Source organism: Pristiophorus japonicus, chromosome 15 (genome assembly GCF_044704955.1).
Source record: "Pristiophorus japonicus isolate sPriJap1 chromosome 15, sPriJap1.hap1, whole genome shotgun sequence".
Lineage (NCBI taxonomy): Eukaryota > Metazoa > Chordata > Chondrichthyes > Pristiophoridae > Pristiophorus > Pristiophorus japonicus.
In genome coordinates, this window is record NC_091991.1 from 138,760,354 (window position 1) to 138,780,728 (window position 20,375).

The 20,375-nt window shown below is 43.0% G+C and overlaps 1 protein-coding gene across 4 annotated transcripts in view; it reads left to right on the top strand.

The window, feature by feature from the left end:
- Nucleotides 1-20,375, top strand: part of mapk8ip3 (mitogen-activated protein kinase 8 interacting protein 3) — a 255,509-nt gene that overhangs the window by 43,141 nt on the left and 191,993 nt on the right. For all 4 annotated transcript variants that reach the window (XM_070900984.1, XM_070900985.1, XM_070900987.1 and 1 more), the window contains exon 2: nt 17,512-17,632. In XM_070900984.1, coding sequence (XP_070757085.1) covers nt 17,512-17,632 — 121 coding nt within the window. The remainder of the gene's footprint in view (nt 1-17,511; nt 17,633-20,375) is intronic.

The window sequence follows — 20,375 nt, forward strand, 5'->3', positions numbered from 1 at the left end:
GCCAGACTGATCCCCATTGCTGAGACTGGCTCCTATCCGATGTTCCTGCTGCTCTGAGGGCTCTTTTTATACTGCATCACTATATAACTGCCACACTATGAATTACCATCTTTGAAAATGGATGTGATAAATAATTTAATGTTTGTGAAATACTGGAACCCAAATCACCGGCTACTGATGATGCTAAAGCAAGAATCATGAAACAAAACAGGGCTATATGCGATAGTGTACTGCTAAATTGAGGCTGTCCTCTTACTCTTACATGAAATGTAAAATAAATATAATTCTGGTGAAAAATAAAAGATATATGACAAAGAAGTAATGATCCCAACCCTTTTGCTCTTAAGGTCATAGAAAGCTTTTAAGATAAATTTAAGAGAGTCTATTTTGAAAACGAATCGAAAAGTTAAATGAAGTTGCAATCACTGCAGTGGATTTCGAACCCACAGTTCGTCCCTCTTCTCCTCAAAGCATTGATTCTTACTGGGGCACAGTAGCAGTTGAGTACAACAACAACTTGCATTTATATAAAACATCCCAAGGTGCCTCGCAGGAGCGTTTGTCAAACAATATTTGATACTGAGCCACATAAAGAGATATAGGTCTAGAATTTGCGGCTGTAATGACAGCGAAACTGTCAGCGTCGCTGTCCTTGCTGTGTAAAACTTCAGCAACATATGGCGTCGGCACATGCGCAGTTAATTGTGGAAATCCGGATGTTGCTGTCAGTGCTACCCTGTGCCTCCTGTGCTGTTGCAGTATTTGCAGATGTAATCAACACAGAATCCGTGACTTGACGTAAACTTCAATTTTTTATGTACTATTCGCACTGTAAAAACCATTGAAAATGTTAAGCCTTGTTGAATAAGGTGTAACTAAGATTTTAATGGCGTACTGAATCATCATGGGCCCGAAATTGGTCGACACACTGCCCGCGTACCGGCCAAAAATATGGTTTTGGTGAAAAAACATCTACATATCGCTGACATACTGCATGGCGGAATATTCATCATTGACATACCGCCGAGTGGTATGCACACCATCCGCCATGCAGGACCACCTGCATACCGCCCAAAAGTCTGATTTTCATTGCATACCACCAGAGTTGCACACTGTCCTGGAAAAGGTGGTTTTACACGATGTTAAGTAGGCTGGAATGGGTAGAGTGCACGGAGCCACCATTTTGGAAATCGGGAACTGTCAGCTTAAAGCAGCACCTCTGTTTCAGAGGTGAACGGTGACTTTACAGTGCGATTTAGAGTGGGAAAAGGTATTTTTATTGGTACTGAGTAACTTATATTTTTTTCATTGAAAAATATTGTGGCGATTTAAAAATAATGGGGCCTGTACTCTCTCAGCCTGTATTGCTGACTATCTGTCTAATGGAGGAACCAGATGTGAGAAGGTTTATAAATGAACACTTTGCTTGAATGTGGAGAGCTGTGTTTTGGGACCCTGGTCATTGTTACCCCAAAAGCTTGACACTGTACAAAAGTACTTAAATTCAATTCAAACGTTTATATAAAAATATACAACAATTTTAAAACTTTGTAAAACATAACTATAAAACAACTGTAACAACTTTAAGAAAACTTTAACTACTTTACTAAACTTTTCAAATCAAACTTCAATTATTCAATGAACAAGTACAACAAAAGACCCTTTACTGCCCTCGACCCCGTCCTGGACCGCGTGCTACACCAACCTTGAGACTATTTCCCCCCCCCCCCCCTTTCTTACTCTTGCCCTTCCCTTTCCCACTGCCCCTGAGCCCGGACTTCCCCGTGGCGGTAACAAGCCGGCGTGCAGCACCACACCCCGAGTGCTGTTGCTGTCGATGGGGGTCAGACATTGTAGGCACAATAAATGGGGTCTCAGGAGAAGCTCGTGATGTGGAAGGCACGGCTTCAGGGCTGGAAGCTGCTGGCAGCTCTCCACCCTCAGGTGCTGTCGACCTGACTACTATGGCCCGGAGGGATTCCATGCCATGTCCCGATCCCGTTGATTGCCGCATGGCTTCAACGGCGTCCACGGTCCGCTCCATCGCGGTGATCGGACACGGCATATCCTCCGACTGCCGCTCTGATAGAGCCGCGATGCTTGTGACTATCATCGTCATGGCCTTGAGCAGCTCACGACCTATGTCAATACTGGCCTGTGACAGACGCACCATGGCCTGGTACACTCCTACAGCAACTGACCTTTCCTGCACCAACCTCCGTTGCTGCGGCAGAGGAGCCGTGGGGAAATCCCCTGTATACAGACTCCGTGGTGGAGGATGTTTCATCTGGCCCACATGGAGCTGGTGTGTCCTCCTCCGTCTCCGTCTCCACCCCAACCTCCACCTCCACCGGCTCCAGGATCAGCGGCTCTTCCTCTTCCTCATCTCTGCCAGTGGTGAAGTCGGGAGAGGGCTGGGTGACGCCAGAGGTAGAGGCAGTGGGTCTGTCGTCTAGTGTGGTCTGAATCGTCCGAGTCTGGAAGTACAAAACAACATTTAAAAAAAGCTTGGTACCAGGGGAGGGGTCAGGGTTACATGAGTACACAGTACAGTGACTTATCGCAGTCTTACTTAAGTGTCCACCACTGTTGCAGTACTGCATTACATAATCGCAGACAGACAATACATTTAGACATTGCGTTACATGCCCCCAACATTGCAGTGCATCACATGAGGCCAACATTACAGTACAATAAACTTACATTATATAACATCAGGCCACTATTACAGCTCCAGTTACATTATGTGACATGAGAGGACCGCAACACAGACTGGATTGTATTCAACTTACCATCCTGTGTGAGTGGGTCAGCTCCAATGCCGGTGGTTGGATGGTTGTTAACCCCGACCAGGGACAGGGCACGGATCTCGATTTCAGTCAGAGGCTCTTGGGCTGTGGGGCCCCCCCACCGGCCCCTCCACCGTACGCAGCTGATCGGCTGCTATTGCAGATGTTGTCTTCTGCAGAAAGTAAAGTAAATGAAAGTAAAAATCTTCAATCCATTTAACATCTCTCTCACACACACACAGACACAGACACAGACACACACACAGACAGACATACACACACACACACACACACACACACTACTCTTGTCAGAATCTCTTACAGCACCTTTCCCCGGTGCATACCATGGTACTTGTGGAGGACACAGCCTCCCATATCCTGGGGGGGGGACGACTTTCCACGACCACCCTTCGTTCGGTTGGAGTACCTCTCCTGTGATATTCTCGAGAAGGGCAGGTAACTCCGTCTCGTCAAAGGCGGGCGCCCTCAACCTCCCGTCCTTCTCAATGTTCCTTCGCTTGTATTTATTTTTTACATTTCCATAATATTCTGTTATGATTTTTGTTTTGAAAAATATATCTTCAAACTGTAGAATTAGTAGTTATGAATATTTTTAAACTCTGCAATATGTTTTTAAAGTAATGCAATGCCCGTCGACTAGCTTGCTGCTCCTTCTCACTCTCTCTCTCTCCCTCCTCTTCAACTCACTGCGCATGCACGGGTGGCCCCTGACCCACAAAATCGTAGGTAAAACGCTCCTGTTAAAAAAAAATTGTTCATACCAGTTCAGTGCCGCAACGTCCATCGAAGAGAAATTCAATCTGGATCGGCTACTGGGTTACATATCGGCCGCTGCAGACCACTGACATACCGCCGATGTAACGGCAAAAAAAAATTGACCAATTTTGTCCTCTTCGGTCTTGGTGCCAGCGGTGCGTCGTTTCAAACGCCGGCATACTGCTGAGAAATGGGCGGACCTTATGCATTGACCAATTTCGGGCCCAGTGACTGATGAAAAAACTCTCTGGCCCTGAAAAACTCATTATTTAAGTGTGGAGTGTCATTTCCTCATTCCATAATTTAAAAAGTCAGAGATTTTTAAAATAATAAAAATGAATTTAATTAAATTTTTTAAAGTTTTGTTTATGATATTTCAGCTTCTACCAATCTTTATTTTGCTTTCTGTAAAATGATTAAAAAGTGAATGATGATTTGTGCTTTTTACTTCTTGGTTTGCTGTCTGTGAGAATTCTTCAATCTGATTGACTGCTCAGCCTGCATGATGACTTCACTGTTTCTGGATGCCACAGATCCCCTATAGATGGCGCCAGATTGAAAGTCACATCAGAATAGAGGAAATCGATACTGTAGGGCCCGTTGTATCCTTGTGGGCAGCTTTCGCTGCTGACCATAAAATCCGAGCTACAGGTACAGCGTCCGAAATCCGGAATCCTCGGGACCAAGTCCATTCCATTTTTTGGATTTTTCCGGATTTCAGACAAGAAAATCAATGTCTGAAATCTGGAATCCTCGACCGAATCCGTGCCGGATCTCAGGTTTTGCCTCAAAAATGTCCGGTTTTTGAACAATAATTCTGGATTCCAGACTACTCCATCGGCTATGTGCAAAATGTCAGTTTTTTGGACAGTTCTGGTTTTCGGAGTTCCAGATTCTGGACGTTACACCTGTATTGGGACAGGTGACGAGATTATGTTCTTATCAAGTGGTATACTGTGCCAGTTACCAATTCATCTTTACATTCAAATCCATAGTTTATCATTGAGTTTAGTGAGTGAGGAAGAAAAGAAAAGCATTGCCCAATTCACAGCTGCAACCCTTTAACTCACTGCAGCATTGCTCCCAAATTCTGTCATAAAAACATAAGAAATAGGAGCAGGACTAGGCCATTTGGCCCATCGAGCCTGCTCTGCCATTCAAATCATGGCTGATCTGATCATGGACTCAATTCCACTTCCCTGCCCACTCCCCATAACCCTCTACTCCCTTATTGCTCACAAATCTGTCTATCTCTGCCTTAAATATATTCAAAGACCTAGCCCACACAGCTCTCTGGGGCAGAGAATTCCACAGATTTACAACCCTATGAGAGAAGAAATTCCTCCTTATCTCAGTTTTAAATGGGTGGACCCTTATTCTGAGACTATGTCCCCTAGTTTTAGTTTCCCCTATGAGTGGAAATATCCTCTCTGCATCCACCTTGTCGAGCCCCCTCATTATCTTATATGTTTCGATAAGATCACCTTTCATTCTTCTGAACTCCAGTGTGTATAGGCCCAACCTACTCAACTTATTTTTATAAGTCAGCCCCCTCATCTCCGGAATCAACTTGGTGAACCTTCTCTGAACAGCTTCCAATGCAAGTATATCCTTAAATACGGAGACCAAAACTGTACGCAGTACTCTAAGGGCCCAGGTTTCCACATGATTTGCGCCTGATTTTTAGGAGCAACTGGTGGAGAACGGACTATCTTAGAAATTGCAATTCTCCACATTTTTTTTTCCTGCAGTTCTCGTCAGGTAAAACAGTTCTACTTTGGAACAGAATTTTTTCTTCAAAAGGGGGCGTGTCCAGCCACTGACGCCTGATTTCAAAGTTTCCACAGTGAAAACGTACTCCAAACTAAGTTAGAATGGAGCAAGTGAAGATTTTTGTAGAACTGAAAAAACCTGTTCTACACATTAAAAAATCAGGCGCAGGTTACAAGTTAGGCGTCCAGAACGAGGTGGGGGGGGGGGGGGAAGGGAACTCATTAAATTCTACAATAAATCCTTATTTATACTTCTACAAATATTATACAAATAAATCCAACCTGAATAAACATTTATAAGCAAAGAAAAGATTAAATAAACCATCTTTCTACCTGTGTGAAAGTGCTTCAGGCACGGAGAATGCTGGGGGGGGGGGGGGGGAGGAGGAGAAGGAAACAGCCGTTCGTTCCCGCGGAGGGGAGGGGGGAAATTAAACAACCGTTTCGTTCCCGCGGGGGAGGGGGGAAGGAGACAGTGAGAAGGCTGCAAGTGCTGATGGCAATGTGCTTTTATTATAAAAATGTTCAAAAATTAAACAGCTACAAAGAACTACAAAAATGGCCGCGTGCCAATGTTTTTTTCACACTGAGCATGCGCGAACGCTCCACGCACACGCGCAGCGTTGCCGGCAGGAAAAAAACTAATTTAAATTGTACCTGCCCCCTCCCACTTACAAAATCGGCGCGAGTGTAGGCTCCGCCCCCCTGGGCGCCGCGCCAGGCAGACAAGGACGCTCCAGAATCGCGAGTTTTTTTTTAGGCGCGAGAAACGGGCGCCCAGCTCGGAGGGGCGCCCGTTTTTTATCGTTTGAAAACTTGGGGCCCTAAGTGTGGCCTTACCAATGCCCTGTACAGCAGGACTTCTCTACTTTTATACTCTATCCCCCTTGCAATAAATGGCAACATTCCATTTGCCTTCCTGATTACTTGCTGTACCTGCAGACTAACTTTTTGTGTTTCATGCACAAGGACCCCCAGGTCCCTCTGTACTGCAACACTTTGCAATTTTTCTTCATTTAAATTGTAATTTGCTTTTCTATTTTTTCTGCCAAAGTAGATAACCTCACATTTTTCCACATTATACTTCATCTGCCAGATTTTTACCCACTCACTTAGCCTGTGTATATCACTCTGCAGATTTTTTGTGTCCTCCTCACAGTTTGCTTTCCCACCCATCTTTGTATCATCAGCAAACTTGGCAACTTTACACTCGGTCCCTTCATCCAAGTCATTAATGTCGATTGTAAATAGTTGAGGACCTATGCAGGCAGTTGAATGGGCAGGGCGTTTACATGCGTAAATAATTAGGTCGTGCGCAGTGCAACAGGCAGATTTCCCCCTGCATAAATTAAAAAGTAGGACCTCAAAAGTAGTAATCTCGGGATTGCTACCAGTGCCACGTGCTAGTCGGAGTAGGAATCGCAGGATAGCTCAGATGAATACGTGGCTTGAGCAGTGGTGCAGCAGGGAGGGATTCAAATTCCTGGGGCATTGGAACTGGTTCTGGGGGAGGTGGGACCAGTACAAACCGGACGGTCTGCACCTAGGCAGGACCGGAACCAATGTCCTAGGAGGAGTGTTTGCTAGTGCTGTTGGGGAGGAGTTAAACTAATATGGCAGGGGACTGGGAACCAATGCAGGGAGATGGAGACAGAAGCAAAAGACAGAAAGGAGATGAGTAAAAGTCGAGGGCAGAGAAACCCAAGGCAAAAAACAAAAAGTGCCACTTTGCAGCAAAATTCTAAAGGGTCAAAGTGTGTTAAAAAGGCAAGCCTGAAGGCTCTGTGCCTCAATGTGAGGAGTAGTCGGAATAAGGTGGACAAATTAACTGTGCAGATAGCAGTTAACGGATACGATGTGGCTGGCATCACGGAGACATGGCTCCAGGGTGAGCAAGGCTGGGAACTCAACATCCAAGGGTATTCAACATTTAGGAAGGATAGACAGAAAGGAAAAGGAGACGGGGTGGCGTTGCTGGTTAAAGAGGAAATTAATGCAATTGTAAGGAAAGACATTAGCTTGGATGATGTGGAATCAGTATGGGTGGAGCTACGGAATACCAAAGGGCAGAAAACGCTAGTGGGAGTTGTGTACAGACCACCAAACAGTAGTAGTGATGTTGTGGAGGGCATCAAACAGGAAATTAGGGATGCATGTAATAAAGGTGCAACAGTTATCATGGGTGACTTTAATATGCATATAGATTGGGCTAACCAAACTGGAAACAATACGGTGGAGGAGGATTTCCTGGAGTGCATAAGGGATGGTTTTCTAGACCAATATGTCAAGGAACCAACTAGGGGGGAGGCCATCTTAGACTGGGTGTTGTGTAATGAGAGAGGATTAATTAGCAATCTCGTTGTGCGAGGCCCCTTGGGTAAGAGTGACCATAATATGGTGGAATTCTACATTAGGATGGAGAATGAAACAGTTAATTCAGAGACCATGGTCCAGAACTTAAAGAAGGGTAATTTTGAAGGTATGAGGCTAGGATAGATTGGCGAATGATACTCAAGGGGTTGACAATGGATGGGCAATGGCAGACATTTAGAGACCGCATGGATGAACTACAACAACTGTACATCCCTGTCTGGCGTAAAAATAAAAAAGGGAAGGTGGCTCAACCGTGGCTATCAAGGGAAATCAGGGATAGTATTAAAGCCAAGGAAGTGGCATACAAATTGGCCAGAAATAGCAGCGAACCCGGGGACTGGGAGAAATTTAGAACTCAGCAGAGGAGGACAAAGGGTTTGATTAGGGCAGGGAAAATAGAGTATGAGAGGAAGCTTGCAGGGAACATTAAAATGGACTGCAAAAGCTTCTATAGATATGTAAAGAGAAAAAGGTTAGTAAACACAAGCGTGGGTCCCCCGCAGTCAGAATCAGGGGAAGTCATAACTGGGAACAAAGAAATGACAGACCAATTGAACAAGTACTTTGGTTCGGTATTCACTAAGGAGGACACAAACAACCTTTCCGGATATAAGAGGGGTCAGAGGGCCTAGTAAGAAGGAGGAACTGAGGGAAATCCTTATTAGTCGGGAAATTGTGTTGGGGAAATTGATGGGATTGAAGGCCGATAAATCCCCAGCGTCTGATGGACTGCATCCCAGAGTACTTAAGGAGGTGGACTTGGAAATAGCGGATGCATTGACAGTCATTTTCCAACATTCCATTGACTCTGGATCAGTTCCTATCGAGTGGAGGGTAGCCAATGTAACCCCACTTTTTAAAAAAGGAGGGAGAGAGAAAACAGGGAATTATAGACCGGTCAGCCTGACATCGGTAGTGGGTAAAATGATGGAATCAATTATTAAGGATGTCATAGCAGCGCATTTGGAAAGAGGTGACATGATAGGTCCAAGTCAGCATGGATTTGTGAAAGGGAAATCATGCTTGACAAATCTTCTGAAATTTTTTGAGGATGTTTACAGTAGAGTGGACAAGGGAGAACCAGTTGATGTGGTGTATATGGACTTTCAGAAGGCTTTCGACAAGGTCCCACACAAGAGATTAATGTGCAGAGTTAAAGCACATGGGATTGGGGGTAGTATGCTGACGTGGATTGAGAACTGGTTGGCAGACAGGAAGCAAAGCGTAGGAGTAAATGGGTACTTTTCAGAATGGCAGGCAGTGACTAGTGGGGTACCGCCAAGGTTCTGTGCTGGGGCCCTGTTTACATTGTACATTAATGATTTAGACGAGGGGATTAAATGTAATATCTCCAAATTTGCGGATGACACTAAGTTGGGTGGCAGTGTGAGTTGCGAGGAGGATGCTATGAGGCTGCAGAGTGACTTGAATAGGTTAGGTGAGTGGGCAAATGCATGGCAGATGAAGTATAATGTGGATAAATGTGAGGTTATCCACTTTGGTTGTAAAAACAGAGACTATTATCTGAATGGTGACAGATTAGGAAAAGGGGCGGTGCAACGAGACCTGGGTGTCATGGTACATCAGTCATTGAAGGTTGGCATGCAGGTACAGCAGGCGGTTAAGAAAGCAAATGGCATGTTGGCCTTCATAGCGAGGGGATTTGAGTACAGGGGCAGGGAGGTGTTACTACAGTTGCACAGGGCCTTGGTGAGGCCACACCTGGAGTATTGTGTACAGTTTTGGTCTCCTAACTTGAGGAAGGACATTCTTGTTATTGAGGGAGTGCAGCGAAGGTTCACCAGACTGATTCCCGGGATGGCAGGACTGACATATCAAGAAAGACTGGATCAACTGGGCTTGTATTCACTAGAGTTCAGAAGAATGAGAGGGGATCTCATAGAAACATTTAAAATTCAGACGGGTTTAGACAGGTTAGATGCAGGAAGAACGTTCCCAATGTTGGAGAAGTCCAGAACCAAGGGTCACAGCCTAAGGATAAGGGGTAAGCCATTTAGGACCGAAATGAGGAGAAACTTCTTCACCCAGAGAGTGGTGAACCTGTGGAATTCTCTACCACAGAAAGTTGTTGAGGCCAATTCACTAAATATATTCAAAAAGGAGTTAGATGTTGTCCTTACTACTAGGGGGCTCAAGGGGTATGGCGAGAAAGCAGGAATGGGGTACTGAAGTTTCATGTTCAGCCATGAACTCATTGAATGGCAGTGCAGGCTCGAAGGGCCGAATGGCCTACTCCTGCACCTATTTTCTATGTTTCTATGTTTCTATACCGGTTCTGGGAACGACTGTACAAAATGTCTAGCCTTTGATGTCATTAGATCTTCATTTTCCAGCAGGAGCTATTAGATAGTAGTCAGAAATGGGAACCCTTGCTGATTTTATCTTCCCTCAGAACCCCAGGGATAATGGGCTCAAAATTGCCCAGGAGTTGCTCTGTTTTTTTTGAGTTACTTGATTTTTCTGAAGTGTCTTAAAAATCCCCATTTTGCACATTCAATTTGCGCCAGTGTAAGTGAGTTAGTTAGGATTTTTTTTAGTTTAGTTTAGTTTTGTTCAAAAGGGGGTGTTGCCATCCATCTACGCCCATTTTGACCATTGAAGCCACTTTGCACAGCTAATAGTTGCTCCAAACTAACAGGCCAGCGCCACTTGTGGCCGCACAGAAAACCCTTGCGGAGAGTTAAGAAATCAGTGCAGGTAGGTACTTAATGACTTGACTAAAGAATGTGAATAGGATCAAACAGCTATACAGGACATATGACAAACTTCTCAAAGTTAATTTACTGTACAACAGAAGCATTCATGGAAGCTTAAACAGTGGTTGGGAGGTTGGGGATGGCATCAAACAGGAAATGAGGGACGCGTGCAATTAGAGTACAGCAGTTATCACGGGTGACTTTAATCTACATATTGATTGGGCTAACCAAACTGGTAGCAATACTATGGAGGAGGATTTCCTGGAGTGTATCAGGGATTCTAGACCAATATGTCGAGGAACCAACTAGAGAGCAGGCCATCCTAGACTGGGTCTTGTGTAGCGAGAGAGGATTAATTAACAATCTGGTCGTGCGCGGCCCCTTGGGGAAGAGTGACCATAAGATGATAGAATTCTTCATTAAGATGATAACTGCTGTACCCTTATTGCACGCTTTCCTAATTTCCTGTTTGATGCCATCCCCAACCTCCCTACTACTGTTTAAGCTTACATGAATGCTTCTGTTGTATAGTAAATTAACATTGCGATGTTTTTCATATGTCCTGTATAGCTATTTGATCCTATTCACATTCTTTAGTCAAGTCATTAAGTACCTATCTGCGCTGATTAATTCAGAGACTAGGGTACTGAACCTAAAGAAAGAAACTTTGACGGTATGAGACGTGAATTGGCTGGGATAGACTAGAGAATGATACTTAAAGGGTTGACGGTGGATAGGCAATGGCAGACATTTAAATATCACATGGATGAACTACAACAATAGTACATCCCTGTGTGGCGTAAGAATAAAAAAGGGAAGGTGGCTCAACTGTGGCTAACAAGGGAAATTATGGAAAGTGTTAAATCCAAGGAAGAGGCTTATAAATTGGCCAGAAAAAGCAGCAAACCTGAGGACTGGGAGAAATTTAGAATTCAGCAGAGGAGGACTACGGGTTTAATTAGGAGGGGGATAATAGAGTGAAAGTAAGCTTGCAGTGAACATAAAAATTGACTGCAAAAGCTTCTATAGATATGTGAAGAGAAAAAGATTAGTGAAGACTAATGTTAGGTCCCTTGCAGTCAGAATCAGGTGAATTCATAATGGGGAACAAGGAAATGGCAGACCATTTGAACAATTACTTTGGTTCTGTCTTCACTAAGGAAGACACGAATAACCTCCCGAAAAAACTAGGCGACCGAGGGTCTAGCGAGAAGGGGGAACGGAGGGAAATCCTTATTAGTCAGGAAATTGTGTTCGGGAAATTGATGGGATTGAAGGCCGATAAAGCCCCAGGACCTGATAGTCTGCATCCCAGAATACTTAAGGAAGTGGCCCTAGAAATAGTGGATGCATTGGTGGTCATTTTCCAACATTCCATGGACTCTGGTTCAGTTCCTATGGATTGGAGAGTAGCTAATGTAACCTCACTTTTTAAAAAAGGAGGAAGAGAGAAAATAGGGAATTATAGACTGGTTAGCCTGACATCGGTGGTGGGGAAATATTAAAGATGTAATAGCAGCACATTTGGAAAGCAGTGACAGGATCGGTCCAAGTCAGCATGGATTTATGAACGGGAAATCATGCTTGACAAATCTAGAGTTTTTTGAGGATGTAAGTAGTAGAGTGGATAAGGGAGAACCAGTGAATGTGGTGTATTTGGACTTTCAAAAGGCTTTTGACAAGGTCCCACACAAGAGATTAGTGTGCAAAATTAAGGCACATGGTATTGGGGGTAATGTATTGACGTGGATAGAGAACTGGTTGGCAGACAGGAAGCAAAGAGTGTGAATAAATGGGTCCTTTTCAGAATGGCAGGCATTGACTAGTGGGGTGCCGCAGGGTTCAGTACTGGGAGCCCAGCTATTTACAATATACATTAATGATTTAGATGAAGGAATTGAATGTAATATCTCCAAGTTTGCAGATGACACTAAGCTGGGTGGCAGTGCGAGCTGCGAGAAGGATGTTAAGAGGCTGCAGGGGGACTTGGACAGGTTAGGTGAATGGGCAAATGCATGACAGATGTAGTATAATGTGGATAAATATGAGGTTAACCACTTTGGTGGCAAAAACAGGAAGGCAGATTATTATCTGAATGGTGACAGATTAGTAAAAGGGGAGGTGCAACGAGATCTGGGTGTCATGGTACATCATTCATTGAAGGTGGGCATGCAGGTACAGCAGGCAGTAAAGAAAGCAAATGGCATGCTGGCCTTCATAGCGAGGGGATTTGAGTATCGGAGCAGGGAGGTCTTACTGCAGTTGTACAGGGCCTTGGTGAGACCACACTTGAGTATTGTGTCAATTTTGGTCTCCTAATCTGAGGAAGGACGTTCTTACTATTGAGGGAGTGCAGCGAAGGTTCACCAGACTGATTCCCGGGATGGCTGGACAGGCATGAAAGACTCGATCGACTAGGCTTATATTCAATGGAATTTAGAAGAATGAGAGGGGATCTCATAGAAACTTATAAAATTCTGACGGGACTGGAGAGGTTAGATGCAGGAAGAATGTTCCCGATGTTGGGGAAGTCCAGAACCAGGGTTCACAGTTTAAGATGAGGGGTAAACCATATAGGACCGAGATGAGGAGAAACGTTTCCACCCAGAGAGTTGTGAACCTGTGGAATTCTCTGCCACAGAAAGTTGTTGAGACCAGTTTGTTAGATATATTCAAAAGGGAGTTGGATGTGGCCCTTACGGCTAAAGGGATCAAAAAGGGTATGGAGAGAAGGCGGTGGTGGGGTACTGAAGTTGCATGATCAGCCATGATCATGTTGAATGGCGGTGCAGGCTCGAAGGGCCAAATGGCCTGCTCCTGCACCTATGTTCTATGTTTCTATGTTTTAAACTACAAAAATAAAAGAAGTAAAGAGACAAAACTATTTACATAATTTTTTCAAAATGTCCAAATAAAAAATAGAAGTACCTCCTGCTCGTAATTCTTATGTTCTCATGCAGGAAAGGATTTTCATCAAAAGGTTAAGGAAAGTCTTGAGTAAGCTCACTAAAATTACTGGCTACACTGTTATCAAACCTCCCCCCCCCGCCCCCCATCAATACTCTCCCTCGCTCCCCCCCCCCACCATCAAAACTCTCTGCTGGCAGTAACTTTTGTATTTTACTAGCATGGTGTAAACTCTGCTAATATAGACATTAGTGCATATTTATAAATACTTGCAAAAACTCCTATAATTTTGTTCATGGGCAAAATATTTGAAAAAAAAAATCAGAATTTAGATGTTGTCGGAGCTTACTCCTACGAGTAATTCTTTGGATACCGACGAATCCAGTAACAATTATCCCTCGGGATGGCTTAAAACGGAGCTTAGGCATGATGCTACACCCTGAGCAATAATTTTACTTTAAAATGTCATTGGATTTCTAGCAGTAATTTTACTTTAGATTGTGTCTGACTTGAGTGGTAATTTGAACCTGTAGGGCTAATTGTCTTAATGCACAATAGCACCCAAAATATTAACAAAAGATTGATAATGAAACACATTCGACCAGTCTGGAAGCTCAGACATTGCTTGGCGCTCTGTCACTTCTTTGCTGATGAAATATGAATATGATCCTACAGTCACTGTAATCACTAGAGATAGAAACCAATTGAAAAGAAAGACTTGCATTTATATAGCGCCTTTCATGACCACCGGACATCCCAAAGCGCTTTATAGCCAATGAAGTACTTTTGAAGTGTAGTCACTGTTGTAATGTAGGAATTGATTATATAGTTGGATATAATTGACTGTAAAAGTTGTATTCTTTGGAAATAAATATTTTTCTGAATGTGAAATTACAGTAAGTATTTATTTATAGGCACTGTAACAGAATTAACTGTTGAGCATTGGGCAGAATCCTTAATGGAGGTCTCCACCACTTGGATATCCTCAACTTCCTGACACTGCAAAGTTGGCTACAATTTTTTTAACCACCAATTAAATCTCTTATTTTATGGGGGGGATGTGGGAGGCACAAGGCCGCATTTATTGTCCATCGCTGTCCTGAGAGGGTGGTATTGGGTCTTCTTAGCGATTGTTTTCTTATAGCTGAATGGGTTGTTGGGTCACTTCAGATGCATAAAGAGCCAACCAGTTCCTTTCCCTGAAGGGTGACTAGTGAAGTAATGTGTCTTGTTTCAGTGCCATTCTCTGCTGTTTATCATATGTCCAGATTATGAAAGATTGACCATGGGTTAAGAGTCTTCTTTTCAGTCGTTAAGTGATAATTTTGAATCAGCGCGACTGCTGATTGGGTGTTTTAACTTTCCCCACACACAACTTTCAGGTTTGTTTTATCAGAAGATTGACTGAATATTTTGGGTAGACTTTTTCCCCCCCTTCCAAAGAGCTTAAATTTACCAAACATATGCTGTTTTACTTGATACTTGAAACTTAACCCCAATGTATTTAGGAGGAACAGGAACTATATCAATATTTAAAACGCGACTGTGCCGTCTGACTGATATCAATATCATGTAAACTTCATCAATGACCTTCCCTGTATCATAAGGTCAGAAATGGGGATGTTTGTTGATGATGGCACAGTGTTCAGTTCTATTTGCAATTCCTTAGATACTGAAGCAGTGCATGCAGCAGGACCTGAACAACATCCAGTCTTGGGCTATTAGGTAGAAAGTAACATTCCCATCACATAAGTGCCAGGCAATGACCATCTCCAACAAGAGAGAGTCAAACCACCTGCCTTTGACATTCAGTGGCATTACCATGGTCATCCTGGGGGTCACCCCTGACCAGAAACTTAACTGGATCAGCCACATAAACACTCTGTCTACAAAAGTAGGTCTAAGGCAGGTTACTCCACCCTTGAGGATGTAGTTCGGGTCCTTCATTGAAATACCTGTGAACTCATCCTTTTTTGGCATGGAAGCAAGTCATCCTCATTTCGAGGGACCGCTTATGATGATGATGATGATGATGATGACTCCTGACTCCCCAAAGCCTTTCCACCATCTACAAGGTGCAAGTCAGGAATGTGATGGAATACTTTCCACTTGCCTGGATGGGTGCAACTCCAACAATACTCAAGGAACTCAACACCATCCAGGAAAAAGCAGCCCACTTGATTGGCACCCCAACCACCACCTTAAACATTCACTCCCTCCACCACTGGTGTACCGTGGCTCCAGAATATACCATGTACAAAATGCACTGCAGAGACTCACCAAGACCTCTTTGACAGCACCTCCCAAACATCACGACCTCTATCACCTAGAAGGCCAAGAGCAGCAGACGCATGGGAACACCATCCCCTCCATGTTCACCTCCAAGTCACACACCGTCCTGACTTGGACATGTATCGCCATTCCTGCATTGTCACTGGGACAAAATCCTGGAACTCCTTCCCTACCTAACACCACTTTGGGAGTACCTTCTCTGCAGCGGTTCAAGAAGGCGGCTCACCACCACTTTCTGAAGGACAACTAGGGATTGGCAATACATGTTGGCCTTGCCAGTGATGCTCACATCCCATGAATAAATAAAAAAAACTCCATATACTTCTCTTTTATTGGATAGAAATATCAGCAGTGTTGTTGAAGTTAGTCAGAGTATTAATGAACTATGATTGCTGACAAACATCAGGTACACATTAGTTTCATATTTTTGGTAATTTGCCTATCACCCCCCAATTCCTCTCATGAAGGCCTTTACTCCTTCCTGGTGTATGGTTCCATGGTACCTCAACCAAGTGACGGTCTTCATGTGAGCCTATATGGGGCATGCCAGCACTTGTTTTGATTGGAATGGGGGAATACTGCAGCTGAGCTGAACCCTGTGCTCGTCCGACGTCGACCCATGTGCACTTCCAGCAGCAAGGGTCACTCTACATCAATGAGAAGCAAAATCCCTGGCTGATCCTTTTTCTCCCTAATCTAGGAGAGCTGAAGTTAATTATGGTCACCACTCTCCCCCTCCCCCGCCACTCCATCATGGTCTCTGCTGAGATCAGCGGCTAACAGTGTTGGGATCTTCTTGAATAGCTCAGCTATTCACTGTCCTAACTATCGGAGGCTGTGAGATGTACTTTGGTGGAGGAAATTATATATATATTAACAGTCTGATTGACTTTGGACCTGCAGACAAATTTCATGCTGTGGACATGTGTGTGACATGCCAATCACCAAGCCCGGATTTCTGCCAAACTCACTGCTGCACATTCTTTTTATCATGCTTAATTTAAAAAGTGAAAACATTGTTTTTATTGTGCATAGTATTAATGGCGTGATATATGGAAAAAGGTCATAATGATAGAAGCTGAAGGTAAATCACATGACTGACATAACAGTAATCATTTTATTTCTTCAGCAGAATATGGACAATATACTGCACAAGATTATAATTTTTATTTTATAAAACACATTGTTTCAAGCACTGTATTACACATTATATACTCTATATAGAGACAATACTATATGAAACATATTGAGTATATTTATCCTGTGAACACAACAGGCTAATTATTGTACAGTCAACATATAACAAGTCAACTTTTGGGGAAAAATTGTATCCAATGCATCTCCAACTTGTTTTCTGCCAATTCAGAGTTTAAACAGGAATGAATATAAATATATTTCTAAATTTAGAATAGATCAGGAAAACAGATTGGGGCATTGTGCAAGTTGTCACATTATAGAAGAGGTGAAGTCTTCTTAAAGCAGCTATATATAAAAAAATGGTTTTGCCAATGTTGTCATGGCTGTGAACGTGGGAATTATTTTAATTGGTTGGCTTAGGTCTCCTGTTCATTGGTGGCAGTGTGGTTGCTAGGTGAATGTGTGTTATTCAGTAGATATTTATCTCTGGTGGGAAACAGATTTTGCCATTTAAATATTTGATATGTTTCATTCAAGGAACCTAAATAATGAGTTATTTCTGGATTGAACAATGCAATCCGAATATAAAGAAACTATTATAATACGCTATTATATTCTAAATATAAAATGAAATCAAAAATTCTAATTTGCTAAAAGGAAGGCTTTAACTCTTTGAATGTAGCTTGGTTTTTAATGTGAATATTTTATCAATTATTCTCACCTTTTTATTCCCTTTTGTGTGTGTAGAAATTTATTGAGTTTGAAGATGCACTGGAGCAGGAGAAGAAGGAGCTTCAGACACACGTGGAGTCTCTGGAGCTGCAGACCAGACAGCTGGAACTCAAGTCCAAGAACTATGCAGACCAACGTAAGTTTATAATGCATTGCTGCAACAGAGGGCTGCATCTTGCTTCAACAACAACAACCTGCATTTATATAGCGCCTATAATGTAGTCAAACAACCCAAGGTACCTCACAGGAACGATTATCAAACAAAATTTGACACTGAGCCACATAGATATTAAGACGGGCTTGGTCAAAGAGGTAGGTTTTAAGGAACATTTTAAAGGAGGAGAGAGGCAGAGAGGTCTAGGGAGGGAATTCCAGAGCTTGAGGCCTAGGCAGCTGAAGGGTGGAGCGATTTAAAATAAGGGATGCTCAAGAGGCCAGAATTGTAGGAGTGTGGAGATATCGGAGGATTGTAGGGCTGGAGGAGGTTACAGAGATAGGGAGGGGGCAAGGCCATGGAGGGATTTGAAAACAGGAATTAGAATTTTAAATTTGAGGTGTTGCCAAACCAGGAGCCAATGTAGGCCAGCAAACACATGAGTAATGGGTGAACGGAACTTGGTGCGAGTTAGGACATGGGCAGCACAGACAGTGTTCTTCGCAGAAAAAGAAAGTGGCAGCACAACTTGTTTTGCAACCTAATCCTTTGACCAAGAAAGGAGTTTGAGCCCTCTCTTTCCCCCCCCCCCCTCCCCAAAAGTGCTAAAAATGCAAATCGTTGACCTCGTTGAAAACATTTATCAGGACATGTTGCAGAAATGTTATTATAGTGCAGAGGCCATCTCATAATGATTTGTTCATTCTCAACTGTGTCAGCTATAAAGCCCAGTTTGACCTGTGTGCAAGTATGAACACAGGTAAGCATCATCACCATTTTTGAATAGAAGTGTCATGATTTCTTGTTGGCCTCCCCTTTCTTACTAGATTCTTGCCACCAATTTCAGTGTTTCTGTCCCTGCCACAACTTTCATGTGCTCTCAGTTTGCCTTTTGTTGACTATTTTATTTGTCCTTCTCCCACCTACTATCTTACGTGGTAGGCTAATGAAAGGGGTACTGATGCTTACCCATGCTTCATATGCCATGTTATAAGCTTTATTTATGTTCAAAATCGTTTATATGCTACCATGTGGAATTGAAGCAAGGGCAAATTATACATAATGATTTACATCCAACTGGGTTGCATACAAGTGGACTTGAATATAATTCTATTTATCTGGCATGTATGCTATAAATGGAAAATTTGAGTAAAGCTATGTAATGTTCTGAATGAAACTATATGGACTGTACAATATGTTTTCAACAGCTGGTTAAGCTTAGACCTCCTCAATAGTGCGACCTGAACGTACCCATGAAAGATGTCCCTGTCTATGGGACATTTTTGTGGTAGACAATTCCTGACTATGGCAGTGTGGTTGCCAAAACCAATATGACTGAGTGGTCTTCAGAAGAGTGGAGATCTGTCTCTCAAGTCACTGAACAAAAAGTGATGAGAACTGCTTAAAGTTTCATATGGTCATTTACTACTTTTAAAGACATATTACATTTTGAGTTTATCTGAAAAAATAACATTTATATACCCTTTGTTTTTAATGTCCCCTCCTCTTTAGCCCAGCCCATTGTGTTCCAGTCTTCTATGTATGACTGCTAGGAATTCCTCAAAATTGTGCTGGGGTCCTATAAATAGTATACAACCCTGAGTTAAATACTTTAATAAGGCTTGCACTTGTTTTGGGCTGGAGTGCTGACCACCCATTCCGAGTCTGCTTGAAAATCAGGTTGGGCAGGCTCTCGGCAGCCAGTAGGCTGTAGGTTTTCTGTTTAAAATTTCGACCATCTGCCACCTCATTTTTCAGTGCAAATGGGGCGGGCAGTGGACAGATGAAAATTCCTCCTCATCACCTTTTATTAAAGTTGTATCATGGCTATATAATTTCCATGCAAAATATCTCTGTGTTGTGGCGAATGGTTCATCTTCTGCCTTATTTCTTCCAATTAACTATCTTCTACCCATGCTGTTTTTTTCCTCATGTCAGCAACACACTATTCAAACCTCCCTACTCGTTTGCTGATGAGTTCACTCTGCATTCATTTACTTCCTCCTTTCTGCAAGATACCATCATGCTCGAGTCTTCAGGATGGGAATCTTGATGCGATAGATCGCTGCAGGTGCCTGGGTTACAGAGACTGTAATCAGATGGTGGAACTTATTTTCAAGGATCTGCCTCAAATTGAAGGGTGTTTGCTCATCCGTCATATTGTGCAGTTTCCCTCTAAGGAAACGTGTCATTAGGCTTTTCACATTCCATAACGCCAGAGGAGGGTCCAGTGCTCAAAATAATATTCCCACTATTTTGGAATTCTCAAAAGGACACGATGGTGTGGTTCCTTCTGGGCCTCAGAAACCTCACAAAATGGGCTGCACGTACTGTTAATTCTGCTTTTCATATATCTGTGGGATGAGGTCCTTTAGTGAATCACTTCAGTTTGTGATTGTTAATTTGAGACATCCAACTCAACACAAATGATCAAAGCTGAACAAAGAATAAAGTTTCTAACGGGTGAGACACATCGCTCATTTATTTTGGTAGAAAATGGAAAAAAAATGTACAAGTTCTGTTCCTTTTTTACTCATCTTTGAATTTAATCCCAAACTGCTTATGTCCTAAAATTCTGTAAATGCTAGAAATTTCAGCAGGTCAGGCAATATCTGTGGAGAGAAACAGAGTTAACATTTCGGGTCAATGACCCTTCGTCAGAACTGGTGAATGTTCGAAATGAAGAGAGGGGAGGGGAGGAAAGAACAAAAGGGAAGGTCTGTGA